Here is a 15,518-nt window from a genome sequence, read left to right on the forward strand (position 1 = left end):
CTATCCTTCTACGTTCTCTTTGTCTTAGTGCAAGGGATTACCTTCCCTTTTCCCCATAAAGAAAATGAGAACTCATACCTATCCCAATACACATGCACATGTTCAGAAGGATGCAGTGTTTCTTACATTTAAAGTGTCTTAATTTGCATAAGCAAAAATTCTGGCAAGCCATCATTTGAGTTACAAGAGAGAACTGCTCTTTTAATCTTCTTGTAATGTGACAGAAAAGGATATAAGCAGGCAGCACAGAGTTGTTCTGGTTCACAAACCTGTGTAGTGATAATCTGCCAAAGGGTGAGTAGGTGGTCTCACTGGATTCTTCAACAGCAGTTTGGTCAGAGCTCCCTTGGATAAACACAAGTAAAAGAATTACTTTAATGTTTGGGGTATTAAAAACAAAGATCAATTTGTCAATCCCCTCTTTTCTGTGGCAAGCTAACAGAAAAGAAACAGAGCACAGTTTACCACTTGGGACAACTTTAAAAATCACATTCTAGACTGCCCATCTAATCTTGGGTACCAGAGGCAAGTGGTACATTCTTGGCACCTCTTCACATCTGTGAATTGACACAACCACCAGGGTACTGGGAGAGAGCTAATTCCATACATAGAGACCTTGCATCAGTTTCCTCTCATTAACCAAAGGCCTATTACACACATATCCAAACATGCTGCCCCTAAATGACACCTGTTTTACATATCCAAGTAACTGCAATTTGATCTCACTTGACTGAGCATTATTTCAAAATAAATCAGCAGTCACGTGACTGAAAGATGACACACACAAAACTCCCACCTCTCAAGCTGCTTTTTAGTTTTCATTTAAACCAGAAAGCTTTCAAATTCTGTAGGAAGGAGACAACAGAATCGTGCTTCCACTGGCAGTTTAAACCACCTGAACAACGAGTTCCTGCTGTCAGAGGCAGTCCTGCTCCTCTCTAACGCCAACAGCAGCATTCACAACAATGGGCTGCCAGAAACCTAACACACACACAGACACAAAAACTACTTTGTTTGATCTCTTCTCTGATGCAAGTCCATGCAGTCTCACAAGTGTCAGTGCCACAGGATGGGAAATAAGCAGCCAGGCAAAAGTGTGGGATAATCCTGAATACAGGGCAGATTTATGCCAGTCTAAATCAGTCATAGAACTATAAAAAGATGATAAAGCTTTGCTGTTTGCTCTGCTCTTTGATATTACCTCCCAGAGGTATCAAAGGGCAATAATGAGAGTGCATCATGTCTTACAATACTGGTATAAAATTAGCAGGACAGTTGTTCTACAGACACAGACAGAGAAGTCAAATGGATCAACCAAAACAAAGAGGTGCAAGACACTGCCCTCTGACTCAGCTTTCAGGGCCAGTCTCTTATTTTTCCCTTCTACACAGTAACCTTTCCAGGAAGACAACATCTAAAATTAATTTAGAAGTCTTGGCTCACTTGCCCTGATAGACTGTCAGTGTGTTTGTTAAAAAGCCAAACATGTCCAAGTTGGAAATACAAAAGTAAGTGCACATGGCACTGTACATTGGTCAGAACCCACATCAGGGATGTACAAGGGGCACCAAACAATGGGAACCAGATGCACTGAAAGGAATTTGCAAGGCTCTCCTCTCAGGAATGAGAGGTTACCTGAGCTGCCTTAACATCTTTGACCACAATTGAGGTGAACAGCGGGGCAGACTCACCAGAATGCTTCCCTTTTCTTCATGTAAGAAATGCAATGCCAGCTCCTGGTTGGTTCCACCCCCAGGAAAAATACTTGAACAGGCAGCAGCTAGCAGGTTTTCCACTGTTTCCACAGGGGTACCCAAAAAAATCAGAAAAGAAGATTAAAATGAAGTTTCCTATTGCATTGGCATGATTAATTACCTCTTTTGAAGGAGAAATAGACATAACAGAAAGTAAAACTCAGAGAAGTTGCATGTCCTTGCAAATTTATCTGAGTCAAATTTGGACCCCAGCACTCATTAGGCTACAAGGTCATGCAGTGCTATTTACACATGGAATTTCTTTCAAATCTCTTCCCTGCTCTTCCCACCTCCCTTCACCTCACACATTTCTTGAATCCACCCTTATATTGTGAATTTCCATTTCACAAAACTCTTTTTTCTCTCTCATTCAAAAATATTTCTTCCAAGCTTGCCCACTTCCTCTTCCCTTCAGGATTTATACAGAACACAACCCATGTGTAACAGAAGCAGTCAGCTCCCCAGGTCTGCTACTAGCCACCACAACTCCTGCTTCCTCATCCTGACTTCAGTCTACAACTTGATTTTTTTGAAATACTATTACATCTAGAACATCCCTCAAAAATACAGGAGTTGAGTGTGTGTGGTTTTCAATGTTAACAAAACCAAGGAAGCTTCACTGAGCAAAAGGCCGCTCTTGGCCTGACACAAGCAACAGTCACAGTTTTTTCACTATTAAAAGAAAGAATCCTACCAGCTTCCCCTTGCCCCATACATGCAATCTGATAAACAAGTTTTGCTCCTAAAACTGTTTTCAAGACCACTCAAACATGTCACTTGAATGGTAGCTCTAAAAGATTTTTAATTATGCCTACAGTAGATACGTGGTAGTCCCTACAACCACTGCAACAACTCTGCCCTCTTTAACAGCCTTCCACCTTCTTACCATTCTCTTGGGTGACTTTGTTGGTTTCCAAGTCATCCCATGGCTGCCACACCAGCTCTGCTTTATGTTCATCAGCTTCTGCCAGAGATCTGTCTTGGAGTGATGGGATTTCTGCTTGAAAGCGAGTTCCTACATTTATTCGCCTGCAGAGAAGGAGAAGTGTTACAGTCAGGCCATCTTTACAATACCCAGGAAGTCTCTGTCTCTGCTAGAAACACTAATGAAGAACCAAACGAAGAAACAAATGCATATACAAATGCAGGCTCCTGCATATAACACCAACAGTGTTGTAGGTTACATAAGTAACTTAGAAGTTGAGAGGTTTTACATCTATTACCAGTTTCCATTTTTTTATCTTCCATTTTTTTTTATCAGCATAGGTTGAAACTGTATTTGAATTAGCATCCCCTAATAGCTGCTCAAAGAACAGTGATTGGCTTCCAACAATCATCACTTCTGGAGAGGCTCTCATACAGGGTCCTCTTATGGCAAGCTTGCTCCTCAGGCATAAGACAGGTAAGCCTGTTTTAGTATTAACATTTTGTCAGCCAACAACTGAACCAGAGTCTCCAAATGTCCTTTCCAACCTACACACTGCCATCTGGTCCAACTTCCCATTCAAAGCAGGATCAAAATTTGGTCCTTTATCACCTTGACACAAGCTGGTGTATTCCAGGTACTCCTTCTAACAACTGAAACCAAAAATATAAAACAAAAAATATGAAACCTGTATTGCTCATTTTGTACCAAACCCAAACCCTTTCCTTCCAGCAGCAATCTCATACTTTTACATCTGAATTAGCAGACAGATTTTTCACTATGTGCAGCCCACAGAGCACTACATTTGCTTTAAGTCAAGTGACCATCCACAGAGATTCTACTCTGTATTAGCAAGTGTGATTGTGTGCACAGAGGTGGGTAAGAACCCCCAGTGAAAGACTGTTCTACTGTGTACTTAATGCAAAAGTGTTCCTCATCCAGATGTCAGTCAACCACACTGGTAGCTCTTGACATAGTAAAGTATAGAGAAAGCAGCTCTTTTTTGGAGAGAGCAGATCAGGCAGGGCCCAGAAGATGATAAAAAACTCCAATTCTGGAGTTGCTTCCCTGCAAAAAAGTAAAACTCCCTGCATCCAGGGCAAGGCTTGCTATAATTCTCAAGTCTTGGCTTGAGCCTAGCCACACCTAGCACAATTACCAAAGAAAGAGCATAATACAGTGCAATAAAGAATAATAACAAAAACTTCTGAGAAATGCCAACCTCCAGACTTTTCTCGTCCTCTGAAATGACACACACACATCTATTATGAAAAGCAGTTTGGAAAAGGAGTGAGGAAGCCTTGAAACAACACATAACCAGTACAAAAATCCAGAGATACCCGCAAGTGTTTCAATATGGTCTTTTGAAGTCCTAAGAGAGTCTGTTATCAAACAGGAGGAAATGGGTATGGAAGGAGAAGAAGCAAACACCTTAATTCCCTTTTCCACCCAATTCCTCATTTTGGTATTGTCATAAAACACTTGCATCATAAGATGTCATGTGTGGGAAAAGCCCACGTTCAAAAAAATTACTGACTTCTAACACACATAAAAAGATATTTTGCAAACTGTTTTTTTTTTCATCTGTAGCAGATCCAGATGTCCTTAAGGGGAACAGTTCATGTGTAAACAAAGCAATGCAGAATTAATTACCCTATACACTTGTTCCAACTTCATCACCCACTCAGCAGTAGCTCTCCTTGCAGAGCACACTGAGATGGACTGCAGATTAATGTTCATGTGAAGTCTTCTACTCATTGTGATTTGTCTTGCTTACTGTTATGGCATGCAGTTTCACAGAGGAGGAAAGGCTTATGGATTATAATCTGCCCTTGACGGGATGACTGCTCAAAACGGACACTTTGCTGCCATGTGGAAACAGATAAAAAGGCGTTTTTGCAGTAAAAACTGCACTGGGAAATTTGGGAGAGGCTGTGTCTCAGGACACAGACTCCTCTGACCTCACTTCTGAGAAAGAAAGAGACAACTGGAAGATCTGGAGGGAAAGAATGTGGGCCTTCTTGAAAGCTGCTTTTCATTTTGAAACGGAACTTGGAATATGACATCTCTGGGCTAGAAAAAAATAAAAATTTCATCTCGTACCTTCAACGCCCAAATAAAACCAGAATTCTACTGCAAGAGTTGACATGGGTAACCTAAATTTGGTCTGCTCTGAGCAAGGGCTTGGACCAGATGATCTCCAGAGATCCATTCAAGTTGTATTACTCTTCTGTTCCTCTACTGATGAAGTCTAGACTTGAATACATAAAGAGCTCTTGCCTGAAAGCACCAGTGGTGCTCCTGGGATGCCGTGGGAGCTGAGTGTGACAACATCCAGAACTGAGGCTGTGAATTGGGAAGGCAGTTCACAGTGATGCACCACAGGTATATTTAAGGCTGCCTACTTCAGCAGTGACCCCAAGACTTTGGTGCAGCTGAACTACAAAACCAGCAGGACACAAGGATCTGTGACAACAGCTGCCTATTGTACCATTTCACAAAGAATTAACCTTCATTATCACATTTCCTATTTCAAATCACTGCAATTAAATAACCTTTTAAGAAGCACTAACAGAAGGCTCGGCAAGCAATTAAGACTACTATATTGGGTAATCACAAATTAGAGTCAACTTCTGACAAGACTACAAAGCCAATAAACATTTTTTTCTTCTAAAAAAAGTGCTTCCTGCCACATTTTCCTTAAGGAAGACATGTCTACATAACTGACCACAACAGTGCTGCCAAACACAAAATGACACCAGGTTAATAATTTGTTGTCATTAAAAGTTAAAAGCAATTTACCTCCATAAGCATCTGCTCAGCAAGACTTAAGATGACAGTTAGACAAATCTGCACATAACTCCCTTTTGGCAAAAGGAAATGAACTTGCACTACTAAGATACCATAGTTTGAAATTAACAGCAACATTAATTTGAAAATATGAAAATTTTCACATAGAACTAAAATCACAACCAACTTTATATCAGTAACGTCAGCAATTTAAGCCAACACACACAAGACAACTGCACCACAGAGAGGTCAAAGATTGAGACCTGAGAGGGACACAAAAAATATCTGTTCAAGAAGTTCCCCTGGATTAACGTTAAATGAACCAACAGGAAAAAGATTAATTAGGCCACTTCCAAAATAAATTTATACAACAATAAATGTGCTTATTTCAATGAATGGGCTTGGTCTAGAGGAGGTTTGCAAAGGTTACAAGAAATATCTACATTCATTCACAATTGCAACATTTGCTCAGGACAGGCTGCTGTGACAACTGCAGAAAACCTGACCTTCAAACAAGAAGGCAGAATGGGAAAAGGGCAAGGAAAAAAACTGTCAGCAAATGCACCAGTCCATTTTTAAAATACAAACCATTTTGGATGAAAGCAAAAGAAGGGTAGTATTTACCTGGGGAAATTTTGAGTCCAATATCTCAAATGTTATGGGATATGCTGCAGAGTTTGAGCAGAGATTCCTGACTGCACAGTCAGATGTGGAGCCATGTGGGTTTTTATGCCATATGGGTGCTTTCAAGCCATGCATCTCCATGATTAGATTTTGCAGGAGTTAATTAATTAGGTATAGTGATGAACTGGAACTACACTACCTTGCTGTAGTTCTGCAGTACTGAGCTTGAACTGATAACACTCCCAGAGCACTGGCAAAGGCTGTGCAGAGATATTTGCAGCTCTGCTCAGGTTTAGCAGGACTGACACCAAGCCTAAGCTCACAATTCCAGCTTCAACATCTCCAGACTGTGTTCCCTACTGCTGTTTCCCAGCACACAGCCAGCTAAAGACCAGCCAGGCTGATTAGCTCAGGGCACACAGCCCACATGCCACTGGCCGTAGCATTTTCAGGCTGAGCTCGCCCAGGAGAGAGTGGAGTGTTCACAGCTGTGCTGCAGCTACAACACACCTGCAACCAGACCAGTCCATGGGAGAGCTAACCCCAGTTTTCCAAGGACATTCTGTCCTTCCTCTAAAGGAGCATCATCTTCCCACCCTAAAACAAGCAGACAGCATACAAAGAAGAGCTCGTATAAAACAACACAGGACAGATTCCCCTTTAGGTAACTAACAGTAATTCAGCCAAGAGACAGGTGAGCATCAACAGAAAGCAGTTAATGTCACCAGAATTACATTTACCCAGCCAAATACTATTTATCATATGGTGTAATTTTTAATCAAGACAACTTATATTCAGAACCACCAACAGGAATAGTTTTAATGCTTCTAAGAGATACATCATTCACACAGGGAGCAGCTTGAAGGTTTAGGAGGAAGCAAGGAATCACTTTTACTAAGAGACTCTGAATCTGTTGCCTACTTACGGTTCAATGCTGACCGGGGTGGCTTCCCCCACTACCGTAAGAATCGGAGGGGTAACTTCTGAACTATCTGCAACAAGAAGGAAGAACTGCTCAGCTTCACATCTGAGATTTATTTTTCACACAGCTTGCAAATCTAATCAGAGCTGTCCATCTCCGAAAAAAGGTACCCCCAGGCTAAATAAAGGAGTTTCAGATGACCAGAGCCTTCCTCCCCTCAGCTCCAGATACTGACCTGGGAGAGGAACTGACTTTTCATTCCTAAGAACGTCAGCAGGGGGTGTTGCAGGTTGCTTGTGAACCCATCTTAACATCCGTGCCTAGATGGAGCAACACTGCATTTCCTGTATTCTGGCTTCCCAAACAATCAGGAAGAAGCTCCAGTTTCACACAAACACACCTCCTAAGGGCATGATGTTCCTCCCAATGCGCCACAGTTCACAATCATAAATTACACAAGAAGGGAAAGTTAAAATGCAACTTACTTGATCGAAGCAGAGTTCTGTGACCACTTTTGGGTGTCACTGGAGGCGCAACCGAATGACCGCTTGAAGAGAGGATAGCGTTAAAATACAGCCCAGATCCTTCTCTCACTGGACTAAGGATGGGCGGAGGAGTGTAAGGAGGTAGCTCAAAGTTCCTGTCTGAAGGATGGTCTGCCAGACGGACGGGTGACCGCAAGTGGCTCTGATATGGAGTAATGTTGGAATAAACAGGCGGGGCAATAAAGGTGCCGGCTTTAGGTGGTATGAACAGGGGCTCGGGTCTTGGCCGCTGCTTTGGTTTTCGGGCAAAGCCCTCTGCTTCATCCTTTGGAACAGCATCTTCATGCTATTAGAAAAAGAAATTGCATTGTTAATTTAATTTAAAATCTCAGGTTGCCTGAAAAATTTCAGTAAGATGACAACACTTTTTCATGGCAGCTTAAAATCTGGATAGAAGGCTGGAGGATGTCTCAACAATTAGCAGAAGGGCAAAGTGAGAGGAAGAACACAGGGAATGGAATGGAACCATTGGGTAGCAGCTCTAGCTCATGTGATTATGAAGTTATATTTTACAAGAACTTCATGTACATCTGGTCCAACCTTCATGGCAGCTTTAAAAGAGAATAAAAAAGCACAGCAGAATCCTGGTACAGATACACCACAACCCTGATACAGAAACACAGTGACACCAAATAGTGGTAAGAGAACAGAAGACAATATAACAGTATTTTATTAGATGGTCAAGCATTTAAATGCAGAGAAACCTCCCCAGATGCCTGCCATTCCTGTGATATCTGAACATTCTGTTGTAGTTCTGGATAGAGGAGAAGGGAAATAAAAATATCAACCCACCCACTCATCACTACCATGCTACAGGCGAACAATCAAGTACTGACCTTCAGAACTCACTAAGTTTCCATTGCATGAGAATAAATCTTCACTTTGGATTTTATTTACATTGAGAGATATGTGCACTACTTAGAATTTATTGGTCTTTATGTATGTATGAAGAAAGCACTCTTGACACAGACAGACAACTATTCTAGTCTTACTGTCTGGCTTTATTCACTGTTTAATGAATTTAGTGAGGCACTGCCTGGCTTTACTAGCATTAGCTATAGGTCATGAAAAGCCAACAATGCCCAAATACATGGCAACACTATGATAAAATCCCCAGACTATGTACATTCCAAGTTCAAGCCTTGAGATCAGACTACTTAAATAGAAAAGTTCATGGCTAAAAACCGTGTGATTAAACTGACCAGATGTGCCTCATCTTTGGTTTCGTAGTGCATCCATACCTGACTCGAGGTCTCCGTGTTAGTATTACGATTAGACCTTCTCCGAGTGACTATCACAGAAGGCTTCCGCTCACAAGGAGCTCGATCGTTTGTTTGGCCTTTCTGGAGCTTTCCATCCTCAGACTTTTCCTTTTCAAGGCTCTGCAAGTCAATTTTTCTCACTGGCACAGACACAGGAATGATAAGAGGCACAAGGCTGTTGTCCTCCCGGGCTTTTTTGGGAGCTGGTGAAGAACTGGCAAATTCCACAACACTCTTTGAAGCTGCAGTAGGTCCTGGAGCTGTTACTAGCACACTCTTCTTCTCCTCTGAATTATCCAGCTCCTGAGAAGAAAAATAGATTCCTAAAAATTCTGTACTACTTATGCAATAAATGAGATACCATCTCACTTTCAGTGTATATCAAGTATCTCAAAGCAACTTGCAAGCTGAAATGGATTTGGAAGTGTTACTGGAGGTAAAAGAATATTTCGCAGGGTTATTAAAATTTCATAGAATTACTTGAGGATTGCCTGTAGTCTCAACTGCTAGAACACTTATATAGGTCATTTATAAGAATTGTTTCACTACCTATGTTTTAACATTTTATTTTCTATATGAATTTGTGTCCTGCTTTATAGCTTTTGACAACAGCTCGTCAGTTTGAGTAACGATCAAAAGCTGCAGGTTATTAATTTCAAATATTGGATTTCTGCTCCAGGGAAGACTGAACTGTGATAATATCTTAATTAAATCTCTCACACACAAAAAAACTCTAAACCCAGAGCTAGTTTCTCTTAATTTTTTTTTTCTGACTCTGGAAAACATTAAGCCTTCAAAATAAGCCAGATAACAAGACTGAGCTCATAAAATCTACTATATCAAGAAGATCCAGGACTGCCTCGTTTCAAGGAGGCAGTTATTAGAGTTGGGCTAAGTTGCACAGAAAGGTTTATTCCACAACTGACTCTGCAGCTTACAAGTCTGACTGCTTCTTCACAGACACTGCAAATGTACACCTCTACCACACAGTGATGGAACACACACTTGTAAAGTCACAAGTGGCATCCATTGTCCCAGAGTAAGCCTCAGGAGAAATTAATGAGGTCTGAGGACCTGCCCTCACTTCAGGCTGGTGACAGACTCCTGTACTTTCCCATAAAACTACCAATTTTGGGTTTGGAGGGCATTCATCATGTTCACCGTGCTGACAGACATCACTGGAGTCCACTGACTCTAGACAGAAAGGGGTTCCTGTAAATTTTTGTAGCTTTCCTCCACCACTTTCTGGGTACAGCAGCACATAATGACAATGTGAATGTGTGAAAAGGCACCAATTCTGACCAATCTAAAAATTTCAGGTACTTCCTGGGTGCTACACAGACATCTGTAGGTCAAGAGACATGAACTAATTTGCTGACTACAAGAAGGAAATTATGGCAACTCAAAAGTGCCATAGTCACCCAAAAGTGTCACTTTCCTCTGGCTTTATGATTGGTTTACCATGCTCCTTTTATTTTCAAAACTGGGGGGCAACCAGCAAAGCACTCCTCCTCAGAGATGGGAAAGTTGACCCCTCCAAGCCAAAACAAGAACAGGAGACCTGAATAGTAGCACAGATAGAGAAAAAACACCAGTAGTGACTTAATATAAATAGTTGAGACATCCTTAAAGATGTTCTGGTCCACACTACAGCATTTCTGATCGCAGAAGTTCACACATACCTAATGTTTGCAAGAGGCACGACTAATTTTGGAATTAAGCCTTTTGCTTCAGATCCCTAAACAGATTCTCAGCTGTTTGATTATTCTCAGAGGTAAGCAGAAAGGATGGGACCTACTAAGGGATTTTTGGCTACCTCAGAATCCCTGTTGCAGAATTTGCGGCAGGAGGGCTGCTGGATCACTTCAGCAAGTGCAACACGTGGCACTTTCATTTAGACTCTTGCATAAATAATGAGGTATGAACTAGTCATCTAGAGTTCTCCAGGAAATCCACAGAAACCCATCAGACATCCTGGCATCGATCCTGTCTATCCCTCAAGCTGTTTCTAAAAATCTTAGAATTCACAGAAAAACCCAACTACAATAGCTGCAAGAACTGTTCCAAGGCCACATCTGTGATCTGAATAGAAACCACATCAGCCTTTTAAAAACACCTGCCCACACAGTGCTTTCTGCTATCATTCTGCATCATCTGCATCAAGGAGAGGCAGCTTCTGTCTGCAGTCAAACCAAAGCCTGTCCATGAAAGAGGCAAGACCAGAACTACAATTCTGCAAACAAAACTTTTTTCTTCCTTTTGTTTGTAGCTGCTGGTGCTCTGTCCTGTGCCAGGGGAAAGCAGCTAGGTAAGCAAAAATGTCTTCCTTCCATACAGGAATATTTAAATTCAGACACCCTTTAAGAAAAGCATTAAGGTTTGAGAAAAGTTTTCTGTTCTTATAGAAGACAACAAGTCATACTGAAACAATTAAGGAGTTGAGAATGTACTGCAGCCTGTAGGCAGCAACAAGCTTGCATCACCTGAAAAAAGGCAGCCACAGGCCTGTTCCAAAATGTCAGTCGTGACACGGCATGCAGACAGATATTGATGTCCACAATATTATTTTTGCATAAGGTACACATACCTAGACTGGGATGTTCAAAAAACTGGTTCAAATTATGAATTATATCTTTTCCAATGAATAATTTAACTCCATGGCATTCCACACACTCTTCAGATAACCTATGCAGAGAAGGCTTCTAGGTTGTTTTTAACAGAAAGACACTCATAAGAGAAGCAGCCCACTCTCATTCAGCAAACATATTTTCTTTTTCTCCCTCACACAATATCCAACACCTTAAAGACGTAAAATCCATCAGACCTCTGGTAAGAATTTTATCATCTTTCAAAACCTCGTCCTAAAAACCTGAAGAGATCTAAACATAAAGAGTTCTTCTGCTAGTGCCATTATGCTTGCATATCTGCAAAGAACAAAAGAGCATCTGTCAAAACACTTCTCTGGTCTTTACATTATGAATCAGACTGCAAGCAATGCCTTCAAACAGCCAATTTCTTGCTTCATCTCTCAGGGCCTTTTCCTAAATGCTCTATTTGCTTCTTCTTGACACTCTGTTAGTGATCCAAGTGTAATGTAAATTGCAGGCCTTCTGCCATATAATCACACAATGGCTGGCAAAGTAAGAGCAAATACACCATGCTACTACATACTACCAGTTCTTTATCAAATCTGCTGGTTCAACTGGAGTTAGAGCAAAAAGGGTTGAAGACAACATCAACCAAGTCAAGTCACTGTTCGGTTTCTGCTGTCCAAGAGATGGAGTAGGCTATGGATGTTCAGCTCATTGTTTATTAGTTTAGTTCTTTCCCTCAAACAGCACATTCCTCTAAGGAAGAGATGGGGAAAAAACAGAGACAGACAGACTAGGATAAAAAGGATGATGAGAACAAAACGGGCAATAAAATGCCTTTCCCTTTGTTGTCTGACTGGATAGCAACTCAGACATAAAAAGTCTAGGTAAAACCAGCTCATGTAATGTGTATTTCATCAGCCTTTGGCAAGAGAACTTCCAAGGAAAAGTGTGCCTCCTAAGAAGCACTCAATAAAATATTAGGCAGCAAACCACGACTGTAAGAAAAACATTAAAAAACAATCCCTCCAAAAACCCCCACTCAACTCCAAAAATCCCATCACTTGTCTCCCAATAGGCTAGTTAATTTTGAACTCTGTCATCTTGCCATATGGAATATATGCTGTTTAGTTTAGACTGATGTGATATCAAAAGGTTAGGAGTAGTGAACTACCAAATCAGTCAGCACTAAATTTCTTCCTCATTAAGTCCTACAGGAGGTCTATGGGCCTCAGGTCATTCTTAGAAACAGGATGCTGCATGAGACAGGCCTTTGTCATGCCTGGTAATGGTCCTTTCACGTAAGTGAAGCTTTCTTAGACTTTTAATATTTGAGAAATATTGAACATGTAAATTGCATTATGTAATTTTTAGATAGCACATTTTAGAAACACTTCAACTGCTGAAACTGAAAAACTGGCAGGTAAGCCTAAGTCTTTTAATAGAAAAGAAATAGAATGTTAAATTGGTAAAAAGATAACAAGTAAGCTGCTTATATCTGCCTCTCAAAATTCCTCATCACCTTGAGACCTAAGCTGAAAAATTCCATATTTTCATGTCATGGGCTAAAATAATGTTTGGTGTTAGTGAAATAAAACTGTCACTTCGAGGTTTCACTATGCCACATCTCTGTTCTCCCACATCTATGAATTTCAGTAGCTGAACTTACTTGCCTCCACACCAGAGCTGCCCTCGTTGCACACTTCAAGATACCATCCTACACTGCATGGGAACATGACTTCCCTTCCTTTCAGCCCTATTTTGTAGTGTAAAACATGCTATATGCTTAGGGTCTATACCTTACCTTTACATTCTGAAGAGAAGCCAGCTCAACAGCTTTTTGGGCCAAAGTCAGCAAATTGGCTTCTTGAGAAACACGTCGCCTCCTTCGGGTACTCTGGATTACACCACCTCTGACACTCTGAAAATCATTAGTTCTCTGACTGTTTTCCTCAGGTGCTGCTGCCTGCTTCTCCTCATCTCTACCATTCTGGGCTGCAGCTTGCCTGTCTGCTTCCATCTGGCACTGCTCACTATTCACCAGGACATCCTTCTGCCCCAGATCCAATCTTTTGGGGTGCAAATAGCTACTTTTACTGTGGCCCAGTGACTCAGGTGTTTGCTGTATCGGGATCTCTTGCTGATGTGTTTGCCAGTGGTGCAGAAATAAATTGCCAGGTTGTTCTTCTGCCTGCTTAGAAGTCAACACTTCTCCTGCAGATGTCAGCAGGCCACCTTCTTTGGAGAGTCTCCGTGACCTTCTTGGAAAGGGAATCTGCGTCTGAGGTAGGACAGTCTGCTGGTTCTGCTCTGTTAATGCCTTGAACAGCTCCTGGTTCCTCTCTGCTTGCTGAAATTGGTGTGGCATCATGTGATGCTGAGGTGCTGCAGCTGCCACATGAGGCTGTGCTATAGAAGTTGTTTGCTGCAGACCGAAGGCTTGTGTGGCAGCCTGTTGCTGCTGCTGCTGCTGAGGATAGAAATTTTCAAAGAGCTGCAGCTGGGGAAGAGCTTGCTGTTTTTGTTGTGCAGTAAATGCTGGACTGGAAGAAGTTGGGGCTTCTTGAAAGACATGTAACAGCTCAGGAAGACCTTGCTTTTGGCCTTGGTGACCAAATGCAAGTTGGAAAGGCTGCAATGGCAGAGTTTGATTCTGCTGCTGCTGTTTCTGCATTTGATGAAAAGAATTCATTTGAGCTTGCTGTCTAACCAGGGCTTGCTGTTCAAGCTGAGCCTTTTGGGACATCATCTGCTGGACAGCATCTCCATACAAATCCAGCTGTGACACAAACACTCCTTTCTCTTGATTTCTTTTAAGGGCTTCTGGGTGGCCATAGAAGCCTGGGGCACCAGCGTTGGAGTGGGGTCCTTTTGGGTTGCCCCCAAAAACCATACTGTGGTTCCACACTGAAGGTGGAGACTGCCAGTGGCTGTCACCCCTCTCTGGTAATCGGTTTCCCATTAGTGAATTCTGCCATTTGACAGCTGTTACTGACTGGGGCATCATCACTGATTCTCCCCTATCTTGATTGTAAACAGAGTTCATCAAAGCAACGTTGTTGGGTGCACTTGTTAATCCTCCTGGATGAGAAATCTCCATAGTTTGAGAGACTGGTATATTCCCTCCGTGACCATAGTACTGTCCTTCCTTAAGCTGCTGCTGTGGCTCCTTTGATGGCACTGCTATGTCCTGCTCGTTAAAATAGGCAACTCGTTTCCCAGCCCGTTTGCTTGAAGACTTTTGCTGAGCCTGAAGATTCATGGTTCAGTCTGTTCTCCCAGCCACACACACAGTATTTATAATCCACCCATCCCTGAGGTTGGGGGAGGAAAGGCACAGCAGTCTTCCTTTTCCATTCAGCTTCAGTAATAAAGGGCAGGAAAGAAGTCCAGATGAAAGTGCATTCACTTCCTTTTTCTTTGTGTGCTTCTCCCACTTCTTTTCACTCTGAGAGTTTGCGGTTCAGAGGTCAGTAGGGTCCACTTAGTTACAGGTCCTGAAATAGAGAAGCAATTGCAATGAATCATCAACAGACATAACTGGCCTATGAATGCTCATGTGATAAGCAACAATGTGTATGTCTGTCCCATTTCCCATGGAAATGAAGACCAGGATAATAGATGGAAGAAACAACAGATCTGACCTGCTAGAAGAATGCAAAACAAAACAACTTCGCTTTACAAAATAGGTATCACACTGTACTTGCATGATGCAACTCCCTATTGCACAGAGAATTCTGACTAATCCCTTAAGTTCACCCTGAAAGTTTTACTTTTACTACCTCTGATCTGGCCAGTTACTTCCACATCTTTCTGTAGCCAGAATAATCTGGTTTTAATCTTAACTCAAAACCACAAAACAAAAAGCCCTCATGGCTTGCCAAAAGGCCACAGTTCCCAAAGACCTTTAAAAGCCATGTATGTACATGAAGACTGCAGCCAAACATGCAACAAGATGCTCAATTCAGTATTCTGAAGGAAAAGGGTCAGGCAACAGCCCATCAGTCACACACACATACCGCCAGTGATTACAGATGCCTTCCAGTCAACATCTGCCCACCCAGCATCCAAGCCCTAGGATCCCATCCTAGGGCCACAGCTTGCT

General features: G+C 41.9%; 1 protein-coding gene across 4 annotated transcripts in view; it reads right to left on the bottom strand.

The window, feature by feature from the left end:
- The window catches only part of MIDEAS (mitotic deacetylase associated SANT domain protein), a 52,415-nt gene that overhangs the window by 8,877 nt on the left and 28,020 nt on the right, over nucleotides 1-15,518 (bottom strand). For all 4 annotated transcript variants that reach the window (XM_074542967.1, XM_074542965.1, XM_074542968.1 and 1 more), the window contains 7 exons: nucleotides 13,218-14,910; nucleotides 8,802-9,125; nucleotides 7,501-7,846; nucleotides 7,019-7,085; nucleotides 2,641-2,783; nucleotides 1,692-1,795; nucleotides 270-345 (listed from right to left, as the gene is read on the bottom strand). In XM_074542967.1, coding sequence (XP_074399068.1) covers nucleotides 270-345; nucleotides 1,692-1,795; nucleotides 2,641-2,783; nucleotides 7,019-7,085; nucleotides 7,501-7,846; nucleotides 8,802-9,125; nucleotides 13,218-14,675 — 2,518 coding nt within the window. In that variant the 5' untranslated portion in view covers nucleotides 14,676-14,910. The remainder of the gene's footprint in view (nucleotides 1-269; nucleotides 346-1,691; nucleotides 1,796-2,640; nucleotides 2,784-7,018; nucleotides 7,086-7,500; nucleotides 7,847-8,801; nucleotides 9,126-13,217; nucleotides 14,911-15,518) is intronic.

Source organism: Zonotrichia albicollis, chromosome 6 (genome assembly GCF_047830755.1).
Source record: "Zonotrichia albicollis isolate bZonAlb1 chromosome 6, bZonAlb1.hap1, whole genome shotgun sequence".
Classification (NCBI taxonomy): Eukaryota; Metazoa; Chordata; class Aves; order Passeriformes; family Passerellidae; genus Zonotrichia; species Zonotrichia albicollis.